We start from the raw sequence: 17248 nt of genomic DNA, 5'->3' as shown, positions 1-17248 counted from the left end.
GATTTATTCATTACTCTAACTGCCAAGATGGAATTTGAACCCAAATCCCCAGAACAATAGCTTGGCCCTCTGGATTATTAGTCCAGCAACATTACCATTATGCCATCATCTCTGGCAGTTATGTGCTGTAGAATTATTATAACACCCTATGCTGACATTGACGCGACTATCGGGGAGTTATACTATAGAACATAGAACACTACAGCACAAACAGGCCCTTCGGCCCACGAGTTGCGCCAATCACATCAACACCTACCAATCCATAGATCTATCTATAACCCCCAATCCCATTAAATCCCATATACTCATCCAGAAGTCTTTTAAAAGACCCCAGCGAGTTCGCCTCCACCACCACTGACGGCAGCCGATTCCATTTACTCACCACCCTCAGTGAAAAACTTACCCCTAACATCACTTCTGTACTTGCCTCCCTGCACCTTCAATCTGTGTCCTCTCGTAGCAACCATTTCAACCCGGGGAAATAGCCTCTGAGAATCCACCCTATCTATTCCTCTCAACATTTTATAAACCTCTATCAGGTCGTCTCTCAACCTTTGTCTCTCCAGGGAGAAGAGTCCCAGCTCCCTCAACCTATCTTCATAAGGCATGCCTCCCAATCCAGGCAACATCCTTGTAAATCTCCTCTGTACCCTTTCAATAGCTTCTACGTCCTTCCTATAGTGAGGCGATCAGAACTGCGCACAGTACTCCAAGTGAGGCCTGACAAGGGTCTTATAAAGTTGCAGCATTACCTCCCGATTCCTAAACTCAATCCCTCGATTAATGAAGGCCAGTACACCATACGCCTTCTTGACCACATCCTCCACCTGCGAGGCCGATTTAAGAGTCCTGTGGACCCGGACCCCAAGATCCTTCTGCTCTTCAACACTGCTAAGACTCCTGCCCTTGATAGTGTACTCGTTCATCCCATTGGTCCTGCCAAAATGGACGATTACACATTTATCCGCGTTGAATTCCATCTGCCACTTCTCCGCCCAGTCCTGCATCCTATTTATGTCCTGCTGCAACTTATATCTTAATATTGTATCTGTTCTACCCCAGGTTGCCAAGAACACTACTAACTGAAACATTATTCAGAGGTGTGGTCATACTTTGGTAGAGATGGAAGAGTACACAGTTTGAGTCCAACTTTCTCAGACACTGATTAAATATGGCAGACCCAGTAAGCGAGAAGAATTGCTGCTTCTCTGTGCTAATTAGTTTTGCAAAGCTAGCAACCACAACTGTACATAGAGTTATTTATAGCTAGCAATAAAATTAATGATCAACAACTATGCTGCTAATTGGGTTAGCAAAGATGACTCTTTAATTGTATCTCAATCCTGAGAATTACAATTGTTATGCAAAGAAAATTTGGTTAAAGAAAGCCCAAAATAAATTTGCATTACAACATGGATGCAATTTCGACAGAACAATGTTATCTCGGTTACAAATATAACGTGCTTGAAAAAAGCAATAATCATAATTCACAAATTGTGCACATTAGCTACAACTGTACACAAACATAATGAAGTATTATTACACAGCACAAATATCAAATTTATAATACGTTCGATGTTATGGTTAAGTGAAGGATTTATTCAAGTAATATTCACAACTTCTCTTAGTTGCTCAGTTCTATTATCACAGAATATAGTATTGAAGCAAATATTCGGACACCTTAGCTGCCATACTGAAGATCATAAATACAAAAGTATGGTTTTATTTACACTTTGGTAAATAAATGTATTTTAAAATATGCAAAATATTGTTTTGAATGTGATAGAATAATAGGTGCCTTTTAACAGATTGTGAAGAATGTTGAACCTTTTTGCATTTATACACAGCTGGTAGTACAATCCATATTCTTAATTAAGTCTTGATGTAAAATTCAGCTGGCCTGAATAATAAAATTGGTCTAAATTGGTGCATCTACAAAAAAATTAACTCAATTTGTTGAATTTTATAGCACACGTCATGCTGATTAAGGGGCAACAGTTTATTTATCAGGTACATCCACGTAGTACATGCATAGTGTAAACTGGGAATTTGTAAATCCACAATAGAAACTAACATTTAAAATCATAGCAAACTGTGTTAGCAATTTGGGGGGGAGCATGAATTTGCCTATTATCTCAGTGAGGAGTCATGTAAGTAAAAAGGGACTTCTGTAAAAGCTGTATTGAACAACTCCAAGACAATGACAAACAAGCACTATATGTTCATCACAGAATAGACAACAAGGGCATGCCAGCTGTACAAATACTGCCACATCTACAACAGCACATCTGACACACACATAACACATTGACAGGAATGAATTTTGAGTATCTACTTACATGGAGGATATGGGCTCTGGAATGTCGCAGAAAGCTACAAAGTATATGATTTGCTCCTAGTGGATAGGGAAAAAATGCTTCTGGAAGGACAAATGCATTTTATGGAATAGTTATCATCAGTGCAATTGTATCACATGCTTTGAAATGGCTGGTCAGAGGTGCAAGTCTTTTTTTAAGCACTTTCTACCCTTGGCCTTTTGGTTAAGATCAAATGTAGTATCAGCATGCTGTGCTTGGTTGAAGTCATTAGGTCACAGTTTAGCTTCATTTGAAGCAATTTTTAAAAGCAGCATCTTGACCTTTTGGCCAAGATGCAAATGAGATCAAGCTCTGGAGGGGGAGTTACACCTATTCAATCAGCTTGAATCATGTCGATCAAGCCCAAGACAGGAGGTGACAGCCCTGTCTTGTCAGCTTGGATCAGGATGTCTCAAATTGTTGAGACTCTGAATTGGACTTGATTGAATGGGAATAAAAGCAATAAAAAAAAGTAGGTTGTATTCAGCATACTTTATTCATAACATTATGTTAGTAGCTGCCAGGGGAAAGGCACTAGATGAAGGCTAGGTGCCCGTGTTTGGATGGGGAAGGAGGCAATACACGCAAGAAAATATTTTTTAAAATCAAAGAGGAAACAAACTGCTGTTTGGACTCATGCACTGAAAGGAATACCACTGTTCTTGGTGGTGGGGACAGTAGTGGTAAAAGGAAACAAACAAGAGAAAAGCAAAAAATGTAATTCATTTTTACATTTTATGTTGCTGTTTTATCCAACTGTCCATGTTGAACAAATTGCCATAAATCATTCTGCAGTCAGTAAGCTTCACTGTGATGGAATTGTGGTGCACATGGAAAGATTCATAAATCATGCAACTGCACGAGACACATTGATTTTCATCTTTATCTGCATCTCACATGGAAAAAAAATGAACATTTCACAGACTTGAGTTCTGTAAAAGGAACAACCAGGATCTATTTAAAAATATATTAAATAATAGAGGCAGTTAAGGGCTTGCATTTTAGTGAACTTTACCCATTTGCTATTCACCAATTACATAAACTCTACAGATTGCATGTTGCAAATTTCCAGTTAGCACACAATGTTCTCTCTGATTTCTGCCAGGTACAATGTGCCAAAACTGTTTTTGCCCCGGGACCTGCCTAAAATCTAGCCAAATAAGTGGGGCAAAAGGTTTTCCACCAGTAGGACTGAAAATAATATGGGACCAATGACCCATGTTCCTGTGGAGAAGAATCCACATCAAGAAAACTGTCCTGAAATATATGACTGATTTACCATTTACAATCTTGCAAAGTCGTACTGGGCAAATAGTATGGGTATTCTTTAGATTGGAGGCTCATAAAACAGAAGCCTGGAAAGTACATTTGGCCCACACCATAGATAACATGGTGGTACCTCAAGAAATTCTGGGCTAGGAATGGAAAACACTCATCTCACCTCAACACCTGTCACCTCAACAGACAAATGCACAAAAAATAGGAAATAGCAGAGGCTATGTTTTTGTAGAGGTTGTTTGGCAGTTTTGAACATTAACCGAGATTGGCTAAAACAAGATACAGTCTCAAAAGTGAAAAGGTCAGAACATATAAAATCAAGTAATTGTGCAGTTTAGCCCTACCAAGCTACATAATGTTTCAGGTATACAGTACAATTATAGGTTGGAACACATTTACCTTACAAAGAAAAATTCGACACTAATATATAATTATTTAAGTCCCCACAATCTCAGAAATGTCTGCAAGTTATTGGATGACAGCCACATATACTCCACCAGGCTATACTGCAGATACCCCATGATAAATCCACAAACAACATCAGTCACATTGTGTCTTCCCAGCATTACTCGTGACAATCCGACAATACACACCCACAACACAACGAGAATACGCAGAGGAACGGCTAAAACCAAGTGATTGAGGAAGAAACGGCCTCCCAATGCTGCTCTGGTTGCATGGCCCGACGGAAACGAGTATCTGTCCACAGAGAATGTAGCAAACATGTCCATCTTGTTATGTGTGGGCCGGCGCCTGCGGACCAATGACTTGACAATGCCTACCAGGACTATATCCAAGATCAAAGCTAAACAAGGAAAGAAACCAATTATTATACTTTGTAAACTAATGTACAGAAATACAACTCTCCATCACAACCGACTGACTGGCAAACTTCTGAACTCTTGGGCTATAGATTGGCCTCTTTTAGGTTTGGGCTACAGATTGGAAGCAGAGGTAATTTTGAGAGAGATTTTGAACAAGAGGAGATTTAACTACATTCGTCATGAAGACTATTTTAATTAAACCAGAACTTCACTGTACAGATGGTGGTAGTCTTGTGCACAGTGGGGGCAAAGTTTCCTTCGGAGTCACACATGTTAAAACATTCCTCAAAGCATGAACGTGAACAGGACTGAATTTATTATCGTGCATTTATAAACAAAGGTAAAGGGGCAGAAATATTGATTGAAAATATTTATTTTAGAATTAATTCATCATGGAACTGTCTTCTGCAAAGAACCATGATGACTTAATGATGACATGGGTATCCAAGGAAGGAAAGTGGGGCAAAAATTTAAATGATCATATTATTACAAACAATCCGTAAAATGTATTTCTTTAAAATATATTTAACAGAATAGAAATAAGTCTCTCATATGAATGTACAGAAATACTAGAAAATTTAAGAGTTGTTGGGCTACAAGCACAGTAACATATTGTAAACATAGGTGTTGTAGATTTAACTTATTAAATCAATTTCATAGTGCAATTTGAGATTTTTTTGTTTTTATTCAATTCAGAATCTCAGCAAGTGAGACATTCCTGATTCAAGCTGTCAAGACAGGGCTCTCACCTCCTGTCTTGAGCTTGATCTACATGATCCAGGCTGATTGGAGTAGGCATTACACCTCTTCCAAGGCTTGATCTTATGTGCATCTTAGCCAAAAGGCTGAGATGTCGTTTTAAAAAATTACTTCAAATGAAGCCACAATGTAACCTTATTACTTCAACCAAGTACAGTATGTCAATACTACACTTTGCTCAAACATCAACTATCCTGCCAGGACTGATATGCGAAGGTGTCTTATTTCATATACACACTAGCTGATCTCCCATGGCCTTGCTCACGAAGCAATGCCATTAGCCCAGATTTTGTATCGGTCGCAAATGGAAGCAGCTGTGGGGGTGATGAGATGGTCACACACCTCCTTATGGAATGTGCCTTTGCAAAGAAGGTCTGGAGCGAGATGCAGTGGTATTTGTCGAGGTTCGTCCCGAGCAGCTCGGTGACGCAAGACTCTATGCTCTACAGGCTGTTTCCAGGGACACACACCGAGACAAATATCAACTGCTGCTGGAGGGTCAGCAACTTGGTGAAGGACACACTTTGCTCCGCCCGAAATTTGCTGACCTTCCAGTTGAAAGATCTGTCCTTGACTGAGTGTTGCAGACTGGCACATTCCAAGGAACAGGACTACGTGCTGAGGGATGTGCTCAAGATTGGGGCAGCTGCCACAAAGGCACAATGGGGAAAGGCCTTTCAACTGAGGCAGACCAAGGGCCCAGTAACTGTAGAACACCCTCGGCCTGCGTAACTACGTGTTCATCTGAAAAACAAAAAGCACACAATAAAATCTGATGTATACAGTTTTAAGTTTTGAAATGTAATGAAGGTAATGTTGTGTAAATAAGCATAGCACAGTACTGAAAAAATGACTTTTTTCCTGCACTATTTGTTGTTTTGGAATGGTTTATTTGAGAGTTTTTTTTAAGTGAATAAAGTATATTTTTGAAATATAAAGAAGTTGCAAATGGACACCACATGCCGTTCTCATAACACTTCAAGCCTGTTCTCTCATTCAAAAAGATGGGTGAACTCAACTCAATTCCACTTTCCTATCCAATCCAATAATTCTCAGAATTTAGATATCTTTTGATATCAGCCTCAAATATACCCAACGACTTGGTACCATGACTTGCTGATTGAAAACATTTATCACATCTCAGTACAACATGGCCACCCTCTTACCATGAACCTATGCCCCTGAATTCCAGATACTAAAACCAGTGGAAGATAGGAGGTTAGCTGTAGCTGCGTCTAAGATTTAATAAGGGAGTATTGCAATGTATTGTTTGTCACTCGTTTCTACAATTTCAATTATAACAAGTTTTTCTTTCGGTAAGCATAACAGGACCATAACTTGTCTAAAGTGAATCTTTTTATATATGGAGTTTTTTTTAACAAAATAAATAATCTGCAACTTATACATGTTCATATCCTTTGTGCCTTTTGAATTTCAGATGTTGTTAAATATAACTAACAGCCTTGCCAAATGAATGTAAAAAAATTCCTAGTGATTTAAATCAGTCACAGTTCAGAATCACATGCTTCATGGAAAAATGTGTTTTTACTCTAAAGGAGGAAGATTTCTATTTCAGAACAGTTCGGGTGTTTCTTGTGATGGCTTTTGAGGAACAGGCAGGAAAGTGGAGTTATAAGGCCCCATAATCAGATCGGCTAACAGACAGTGCAGGTTTGATTGACTGAATGACTTCCTCCTGCTCTTATTTTTATGATCATATGATCTTAACAGGACAAGGAATGGCATGTCTCATTAACTAATCATCTCGAAGACAAGATTACACCTCCTGGTTTACTTAGGATATTTAATTTAACGTAAACTCATTTGTAAAATGTGAAAAAAGGGAAGATTGAGGGGATTAAGAGATAACAGACAAAATAAAAGTAAAAGCATTTTATTAAAAAGCTCCAACAAAATTAGAGTTGCAATGGTCGAGTCTCCACCATTGTAAAGGTGAATCTTCAGTAAGAGCGTGTTTGTCATAATTTAGACTCAAAGCTGTTACATTTGAATTAATAGACAGGCTTTCAAAGTTTGAAATTCATCCACAAAAAAGTGGCCAAAAGAGAAAATGCTGGAAAATCCCAGCAGATTTGGCAGCATCTGTAAGAGAAGAAAAGAGCTGACATCGAGTCCAGATGACCGTTTGTCAAAGCTTTGACAAAATCATGTGGACTCAAAATGTCAGCTCTTCTGGTTTCAGATTCCAGCATCTGCAGTAATTTGCTTTTATTATATGACGAATTGGGACACAATTTAGTTATACACTTCTTTAAGAGGAATTATTTTTACACTTCTCAGCACACCCACATTATGAATGCTACACACAAAATGGCAATATATTATGTAAGTTTAGTGCTTAAACAAAAGGGGAAAGGAAGGTAGTCATTTTATTTAGTTTCTTCATATGTAGGAATTTCCAAACATTACCAATTTGTAAATTTCCCTCATCAACATTTAATCTCTAAATCTCATCATATGTTCCTCTCAAATAATTGTGGGCAGATAACAATTAATAAACAAAAATTTGTGGATTTTTTAATGGACAGAACTCAGTTGCAAAAACATTATTTTAGATTACAGCAAAAGCAGAATATTCCATTGATTAGAAATTGTGCCCAGAAATAAAGCAGGGAGAGTCGGCTTGTCTAAAGTCCACAGGATGTTGGCCTGAGTTTGGTGCTAGTTTATTCCCACTCTATCTTGTTCTAAAATTCCTGTTTCTACATGCAAGGTAATTGGTTACTTCTGTTCGGTGTTCTCTGGGCAAATGATTAGGGGAGGGAAGTGAAGTTCAGTCCAATAATTTTTTACAACATAGGTGATGCCACTGAAGCTGTTCTTGAGTAGGGAAAATTAGGAACATAAGTAAACAGGAGGAGTTGGCCATCTGACAGTTTGAACGTGCTCCGTCTTTCAAATTAGGACTGATCTTCTATCTTAACTCCACTTTTGCACCCTATCCTCATTTCCCATAATTTCCTAAGTTCCAAAATTCAATTTACCCCACAAATCTCTGGGGCAGAGAACTCCAAAGATCCACAACCCTTTTATTGAAGAAATGTCTCTTTGGTCCCAAATGACTGATGTCCTATGCTGAGACTGTGACCCTAGTTCCAGACTTCCTCACCAGGGTAAACAAACTCATAGGATCTATTCCATCAGCTCCTTACTTGGGCCCAATTTTCCTGATCTGCTGCACTGCTCAAGTAAGGAAATGTAAGCAGGGGAGGGAAAACAGTATTTGTGACTGGCATCACATCAGTCATGATCTTCCCCTGTTCATTTTTTTTGGACTGTAATCAGTGGGGAACAGCACAAGGCTGACTGCACTATGCTAATACTTACCAGCATCTATTTAGCAAATCCAGGATTCAAGGGCTTGCTCAAATTTCTGCCTCCATCAGTGGACATCAATCCCAGCAGGATCACGTGTGGTTCCCACCACTGGGGACAAGGTGCAATGGCCTCGCTGTTGGGGTCAAAGGCCATCAAGGCCCTCCAGGAGATCAGGGGTGGGGATGGGAGAGTTAGGCTGGGAAATTGGCGCTTGCTTATTAGCCCTTTATACAGCCTGATGCCAGCCTCTCTAGTGGGATATAGGCTTCCCACTTGGCATAAATCCCAACGGCTTCTGTGTTGCACGGAGTGCCGTAAATTCATTCCACTAAGTTCAAAAAACAAGTGGGAAAAACTCCCATATTCCCACCCATTGGGCACTTAGTTTGTTTTTGGAAAATTGTGTCCTTTATGTTTCAGTGAGATCATGACTTATTCTTCAAAATTCTAGGCAATATAGGAATAGTCTTCTCAACCAGAGGACAGCACCCTCAACCCAGGAATTAATCTAGTGAACCTTTGTTCACCTAGTGAACTCCCTCAATTATAATATAAAAGGAATGAGGAAGCAATGGTGCAAGAGATTATATTTAAAAACACTTCCTGCACTGATGATGAACACTGACTTCATTTTACCAAGGCCTACAAATGCTATAGATATAAATGTGCAAATTTGAACAGAAGACAGCACTAGAACTTGAACAAAACTACCTTGTGACTAACCCTGCTTTTCCAATTAACCTCATTCACTTCAGGAACCCAATTTTTGCTTCAAGCACGTTTTAAAAAAATGCTTGACAAGCAAAATGAAATTCAGTACAAAGTCGTATCAAGATAAGTGCTTTCCATCTGGAAAGAATTGCACAATCCTTTTCATCTGGGTATTCACAGGGTCAAAAGCTCATCAAGATCTGCTATGTAAATGTTTTATATTGTTATAACAAACTGAGGTGTGAATAGGTGCTGCCAATGTTTTTTTTAAAAACAATTGATTTGGGAAAGCAGCAGAAGGAAAAAAATCACCACAGTAACAGAAGGAATTGGATGTTGTTCGCTGTAAATATTTTCTCAAATATAGCAGTGGTCAGTCCAACAGGCTGTCAGTGCATTTTATGTTCCAGAATGTACCCATGCTACCTGATATTCAGTTGGCACAACAGCATAACCTTAGGTTGAACAGCACAACCCTTTGGTCTGAATATTGCCCGATGCACATGACTTCCTGTGCACTTCTCCAATCTTTTGGAAAGCAGACCAAGAAATATTTATTAAGGGTAAGCCAGATAATAAATTAAACTACTTCATTCACAAACTAGCCAACTATATTCTATTTACATAGTTGATCTAATTTCTCTCTCCAAAATGTGAAGGAAAATCAGAAACCACATACTCTGTTCCTTTTGAGAGTTAAGTTAGAGGCTATTTACAGTACCTTTCTTTCAGGTTAACAATGATCAAAACCCAACTACATTATCCAGGATCATGACTCAGGCTTTCTAGAAAGCCTTATTTGACCTTGTAGATACCCAGATTAAAGGACTGTACATTTATACGCGGAAAACATTTTTCTTGGAAACACTTTGTGCTCAATTAGATTTTGCTTGCAAAGTATTTTCAAAACTAAAACTCCTTGAAGGATTGGGCTCAAGTGGAAAAGCATGTTAGCCATTAGGTGATTTCAATTCTGGGGGAGGAGGGATGGTGGTTGGGAGAGTCAAATTAGTCACAACAGAGGAATTATTTCTGGAGTGCATACTGGATGGTTTTTTGGAGCAATATTTTGAGGAATCAACAAGGGAGCAGGCCATCTTGGACTGGGTCTTGTGCAATGAGAAAGGATTAGCTGGCAATCTAGTTGTGAGAAAACCCTTGGGGACAAGATATCATAATATGGTAGAATTCTGTGTTAAGGTGGATAATGATGCAGTCGATTGAGACCAGGGTCCTGAATCTCAATACAGGTAATTATGATGTTATGAGGCATAAATTGGACATGATGGACTCGGAAACGTTACTGAAAGGAAAGATAATGGATAGGTAATGGCAGGCATTTAAATAATAAATAGGTTTATTTCTGTTTGGCGCAAGGGTGGCAAGGGAATTGTGGCCAAACCATAGATTACAAAGGAAATTAGAGATAGTATCAGATTCAAGTAAGAAGCATACAAATTGGCAAGAAAAACAATAGGCCTGAGGATTGGGAACAGTTTAAAATTCAGCAAAGGAGGACCAGACCAATTAAGAAGGGAAAAATAGAGTATGAAAGTAAGCTAGCAGGGAACATAAAAACTGACTGTAAAAGTATCTATAGATCTCTAAAGAGAAAAAAGAGAATGTAAGCCCCTTACAGTCAGAAACAGGAGAATTCATAATGGGGAATAAAGAAATGGCTGAGGAATTAAATTTGTACTTTGCTTCAGAGTTTACAACAGAAGACACCAGTAATGTACAGGAGTGCCGAGAGAAACATGTTTTAGTGAGAAGGAAATCAGCATTAGAGAAATGGTTTTGGGAAAATTGATGGATCTGAAAGTGGATAAATCTCCAGGTCCTGATAATCTTCATCATCCCAGAGTACTTAAGGAAGTGGTCCTGGAAGTAGTAGATCCATTGGAGGTTATTTTCCAAAATTCTTTAGACTTGGGAACAGTTCCTACAATTGGAGGGTAGCTAATGCAAATCCGCTATTCGAAAAGGGAGGTAGAGAGAAAACAGGGAACTATAGGATGCTGATAGTAATGTGCAGTATCAGGCAATACAGCAGGATATAGATAGGCTGGTATATTGGGCAGAGAAATGGCAGATGGAATTTAATCCAGGTAAATGCGAGGTGATGCATTTTGGAAGTAACGTAGGGGGGAGTTATACGATAAATGATAGGACTATTAAGAGTATAGAAACGCAGAGGGACCTAGGTGTGCAGGTACACAAGTCCTTGAAGGTGGCAGTACAGGTGGAGAAGGTGGCAAAGAAGGCTTGTGGTATGCTTGCCTTTATAGGAAGGGGTAAAGAATATAAAAGCTGGCGTCTAACGTTGCAGTTGTATAGAACATTGGTTAGACTGCATTTGGAGTACTGCGTCCAGTTCTGGTCGCCGTACTACCGGAAGGACGTGGAGACCCTGGAGACAGTGCAGAGGAGGTTTACTAGCATGCTGCCTGGTATGGAAGGACTTAGCTATGAGGAGAAATTGGGCAAATTGGGGCTGTTCTCCTTAGAAAGATGGAGAATGAGGGGAGATCTAATAGAGGTGTATAAGATTATGAAGGGTATAAGAACATAAGAAATAGGAGCACCCATTGTCAATGGGGTGCAAGAGACATCCACCCCCCCTAGACTGGCTAACTCTAAGGGTAAGGAACAAGAGGGGGCTGCTAAGAGGAGGGAGGGGAGGGAGGAGGGAGGGGAGGGGAGGGGAGGGAGGGGAGGGGAGGGAGGAGGGTGGGGAGGGAGGAGGGTGGGGAGGGAGGAGGGTGGGGAGGGAGGAGGGTGGGGAGGGAGGAGGGTGGGGAGGGAGGAGGGTGGGGAGGGAGGAGGGTGGGGAGGGAGGAGGGTGGGGAGGGAGGAGGGTGGGGAGGGAGGAGGGTGGGGAGGGAGGAGGGTGGGGAGGGAGGAGGGTGGGGAGGGAGGAGGGTGGGGAGGGAGGAGGGTGGGGAGGGAGGAGGGTGGGGAGGGAGGAGGGTGGGGAGGGAGGAGGGTGGGGAGGGAGGAGGGTGGGGAGGGAGGAGGGTGGGGAGGGAGGAGGGTGGGGAGGGAGGAGGGTGGGGAGGGAGGAGGGTGGGGAGGGAGGAGGGTGGGGAGGGAGGAGGGTGGGGAGGGTGGGGAGGGAGGGGAGGGAGGGGAGGGGGGAGGGAGGAGGCCTCAGACTATCAAGCTGCATAACAGGTTTGAGGTTCTTGCTTCCAGTCTGGACGAGGACGAGGGAGGTGAGGTCGGTGAGCAAACTGCACACGGTACGGTGATGCAGCAGGACATAGGCAAAGAGAAGGGGAAAAGGAACGTAGTTGTAATTGGGGATAGTGGGGTGAAGGGTATAGACACTGTCCTTTGTCACAATGACAAAGTGCACAGAAGGGTGTGTTGTCTGCCTGGTGCTCAGGTCCGGGATGTCGCATCTGGGCTGCAGAGGAACCTGGAGTGGGAGGGTGAGAATCCGGTCGTTGTGGTTCATGTGGGTGCCGACGACGTAGGCAAAATGCAAATTGAGGATCTGGGGAGGGAGTATGAAAAGCTGGGAATGGAATTAAAAAGTAGAACCGACAAGGTGGTCATCTCTGGGCTACTGCCTGAACCGAGTGCAGACGGGTTGATAGGATTAAGGAAGTGAATGGGTGGCTCAGGGATTGGTGTGGGAGGAATGGGTTTGAATTTATGGGGCATTGGCATCAGTATTGGGGTAGGTGGGACCTGTTCGGGCAGGATGGGGTTGGTCTGAACCGTGCTGGGACCAGAATACTGGCGAATCGTGTAAAGAGGACTGTAGACAGGGCTTTAAACTAATTGGGGGGGGGGGGGGGGGGGAGGGTGTGAGGGTAGGTGACATTATGGGGTCTAAAGTTAAGGAGACGGTACAGGTAAGGATAGAGGCTGAGGATGTCCCAATAATAGAGGGAGTAAGGGGCGTGAGTATGGTTGGTGGCGTTCCAGCAAATAAGGTCCAGGTGAAGGCTGGGATGAAGGCGCTTTATCTGAATGCGCGAAGCATTAGGAATAAAGTGGATGAGTTGGTGGCGCAGATCGACACAAATGGATATGATCTGGTGGCCATTACAGAGACGTGGCTGCAAGGTAACAGGGACTGGGAGCTGAATGTCCAGGGATATCAAGTGTTTAGGAAGGATAGGCGGGAGGGAAAAGGGGGGGGCGTAGCTCTGCTGATTAAGGATAGCATCAGGGTGGTAGCAAGGGATGATATTGGAGCCAAGGAGCAGAACGTGGAATCGTTGTGGGTAGAGATTAGGAACAGCAAAGGGAGGAAGACGCTGGTGGGTGTCGTCTATAGGCCCCCGAATAATGATCTGGAGGTGGGGCGGGCTGTTAACGCACAAATAAGTGCAGCGTGCAGGAATGGGACGGCCGTAGTTATGGGGGATTTCAATCTGCATATTGATTGGTCGACCCATGTTGGACGTGGTGGGCTCGAAGAGGAGTTCTTGGAATGCTGCCGGGATAGTTTCCTGGAACAGTGTGTGTTGGAGCCGACGAGGGAGCGAGCTACCTTGGATCTGGTGCTATGTAATGAGGCGGGTAGAATTAGGGAACTTGTGGTGAAGGATCCTCTTGGGGAGAGTGATCATTGTATGGTGGAGTTTCTGGCGCAGATGGAGGAGGACAAAGTGGGTTCCCGGACGCGCGTCCTTTGTTTGAACAGAGGGGAGTACGGTAGGATGAGAGAAGAATTGGCGAATGTGGACTGGGGGAGCGCGTTGGAAGGTAGGTCTGCTGAGGAGCAGTGGAGGATCTTTAAGGAGATCTTTCTTGGTGCTCAGTGGAAATTTATTCCGATGGTCAAAAAGGACCGCAGGAGGAGAGGTAATAAGCCGTGGATAACGAAGGAGGTGAAGGAAAGTGTTAAATTAAAAGCGGAGGCGTTTAGAGTAGCTAAGAGTAGTGGGCAAGAAGAGGATTGGGAGAGGTTTAAATGTCAACAAAGATTGACAAAGAAGTTGATAAAGAAGGGTAGGAGAAACTATGAAGCTGGGCTAGCGCTTAATATAAAAAAGGATAGCAAGAGTTTTTATAAATATATAAAAAGGAAGAGGCTGGCTAGGGTGAACGTTGGTCCCTTAGAGGATGAGAAGGGGGACTTAGTGGTAGGGGATGGGGAAATGGCTGAGGTCTTGAATAACTTTTTTGTTTCGGTCTTCACGGAGGAGGACGTGAATAATTTGCCGGATGTTAGAGATGGAAAGGTGGTAGGACTGGAGGGTCTCGATGACATTACTGTTACTAGAGAGGTGGTGCTTGACAGACTGGAGGGGCTGATTGTGGACAAGTCCCCAGGACCGGATGGAATGCATCCGAGGGTCCTGAAAGAAATGGCGGAGGCGATAGTGGATGCCTTGGTGGTTATTTTCCAGACGTCGCTGGATTCCGGGGAAGTGCCGGAAGATTGGAAAACGGCTAATGTTACGCCGTTGTTTAAGAAGGGTGCCAGGCAAAAGGCGGGGAATTATAGGCCTGTTAGTTTAACGTCTGTTGTAGGTAAAATGTTAGAATCCGTCATCAAGGAGGAAATAGCGAGGCATCTTGAGGGGAACTGCTTGATGGAGCAGACGCAGCACGGTTTCGTTAAAGGGAAGTCGTGTCTGACAAATTTACCGGAGTTCTATGAGGATGTGTCTAGGGCGGTGGATAGAGGAGAGCCGGTGGATGTGGTCTTTCTGGATTTTCAGAAGGCGTTTGACAAGGTACCTCACAAGAGGTTATTGCAGAAGGTAAGGGGGCATGGAGTTGGGGGTAGGGTGTTAGCGTGGATAGAGGACTGGTTGTCAAATAGGAGACAGAGAGTGGGTGTCAATGGGTGCTATTCGGATTGGTGGATGGTGACTAGTGGAGTGCCCCAGGGGTCGGTGCTGGGGCCTCAGCTATTTACCATTTATATAGATGATCTGGAGGAGGGAACCGAGTGTAGGGTGTCGAAATTTGCTGATGACACCAAGATTGGTGGAAAGGCAAATTGTGCGGAGGGTGGTGAGAGTCTACAGAAGGATCTAGACAGGCTGGGCGAATGGGCCAGGAAATGGCAAATGGAATTTAATGTTGGCAAGTGCGAGGTGGTCCACTTCGGTAGGAATAATGGTCGGAAGGATTATTACTTACGTGGAGAAAAACTGCAGCAGGCGACGGTGCAGAGGGACCTCAGGGTCCTTGTGCATGAGTTGCAAAAACCCAGCTTGCAGGTGCAGCAGGTGGTCAGGAAGGCGAATGGGATGCTGGCCTTCATCGCGAGGGGGATTGAATATAAAAGTAGGGAGGTCTTGCTGCGGCTGTATAGATAGAGTGAACAGTGGTAAGCTTTTTCCCAGGTTGGACACAAAAATTACAAGGGGCCACAGGCTTAGGGTGAGAAGGGCGAGGTATAATTCAGATGTTAGAAGGCAGTTTTTCACACAGAGGGTTGTGGGGGCCTAGAATGCACTGCCAAGTTGGGTGGTGGAGGCAGGCATGCTAGAGTTGTTTAAGGCTTACCTAGATAGGCACATGAGCAGAATTGGAATGGAGGGATACAAAAGATTGCTCTAAATAAGGATCAAGAGCCTCAGGACGTTCCTGGGAATCAATAGATTCCTATGGACCGTCCAACTTATTTTATGGCTCACTGTCTTACGTTTGAGTTTCTGGGGATTCCGTGAATGTCTGTATACGTTGTGTATGTTGATTGATGTCTTTTTTTTTACATCCACAGGTGATTTGTTCCCCTTGTTGTTCAACAAGGGGCATACACGCGGTGGGTCGTGCGAGGGCTGCTCTCGGATGTTGCTTCGAGAGTTGCCTAGTGCTTCACGTCATTAGTGTACGCTTAAACTGGACCAACTGACGGGCAACATGACAGCTCAGTGACTATCACTGTTTGCTGTGCAGATACATGGATTTGGGCCAGTGTCTGTGGGCGTTTGCACATTCTCCCTATGCTTGCATGGGTTTTCTCCAGGTGCTCCAGTTTCCTCCCACACCCCAAAAACGTGCTCTTAGGCTGATTGATGTTAACAAATTGTCCCTAAATTAGGTGTCCCTCAATCTGGTTATAATTCCTTTATTGTGGAGTCCAATAGACATAGACAAACGTCATAGGTAGAAGAAGGCACTCACAGTGTTAAAATGGTGGCACGGGCTTGTTGGGCCAAAGGGCCTGTTTCCTGTGCTGTGTTGTTCATTGTTCTTTGTATAGACCAAAGGTGTGGAGGTTTTGGAAAAGGGACAAAAAAGATTTACCAGAATGTTGTCTAGTTTGGAGGACATTTGCTATGAGGAGAGGTTGGAGAAACTTAGTTTGTTCTCACTGGAACGACAGAGGTTGAGGGGAGACCAGATAGCAGTCTACAAGATTATGAGAGGCATGGATACAGTGGTTAGTCAGAAGCTTCTTCCCAAGGTGGATGAATCAATTATTAGGGGGCACAGGTTTAAGGTGCGAAGGGCAAGGTTTAAAGGAGTTGTACGAGGCAGATTTTTTTTTAAACACAGGTGGGTGCCTGGAACTCGCTGTCAGAGGAGGTAGTGGAAGTAGATACAGTTATGGCTTTTAAGGGGCATCTTGACAAATACATGAGTAGGATGGGAGTAGAGAGATATGATTCCTGGAAGGATAGGGGGTTTTGGTTAAGTTGGGCAGAATGGTCAGTGCAGGCTTTGAGGGCCGAAGGGTTTGATCCTGTGCTGTAATTTTCTTTGTTCTTGTTCTACCAGTGAGCCTAATGTCAATACTGGGGAAGTTGCTAGAGTGTATTACCAAGGATTTCATAACTCGACATCTGGAAGGCAGTGGTATAATCAGACAAAGTCAGCATGGATTTACAAAAGGGAAATCATGCTTGTTGAATCTATTGGAATTTTCCGAGGATGTAACTAGTAGAGTTGACCGAGGAGAATCAACGGATGTGGTTAATTTAGACTTTCAATGACATAACAGACTACTGTGTAAAGTTAAAACACGAGAGATTGCAGGTAATGTCTTGAGATCGATAGAAA

The 17248-nt window shown here is 42.8% G+C and overlaps 1 protein-coding gene across 1 annotated transcript in view; it reads right to left on the bottom strand.

Annotated features, from left to right (window-relative positions):
• Nucleotides 1-634: 634 nt before the first annotated feature.
• The window catches only part of plpp6 (phospholipid phosphatase 6), a 28548-nt gene continuing 11934 nt past the window's right edge, over nt 635-17248 (bottom strand). The window contains exon 2 of the mRNA XM_080195892.1: nt 635-4440. Coding sequence (XP_080052018.1) covers nt 4067-4440 — 374 coding nt within the window. The 3' untranslated portion in view covers nt 635-4066. The remainder of the gene's footprint in view (nt 4441-17248) is intronic.

Source organism: Carcharhinus amblyrhynchos, chromosome 9 (genome assembly GCF_965287045.1).
Source record: "Carcharhinus amblyrhynchos chromosome 9, sCarAmb.v2.hapA, whole genome shotgun sequence".
NCBI lineage: Eukaryota > Metazoa > Chordata > Chondrichthyes > Carcharhiniformes > Carcharhinidae > Carcharhinus > Carcharhinus amblyrhynchos.
The sequence above is the reverse complement of the archived record's forward strand: the minus strand, read 5'-3'. Positions and strand labels throughout refer to the sequence as shown.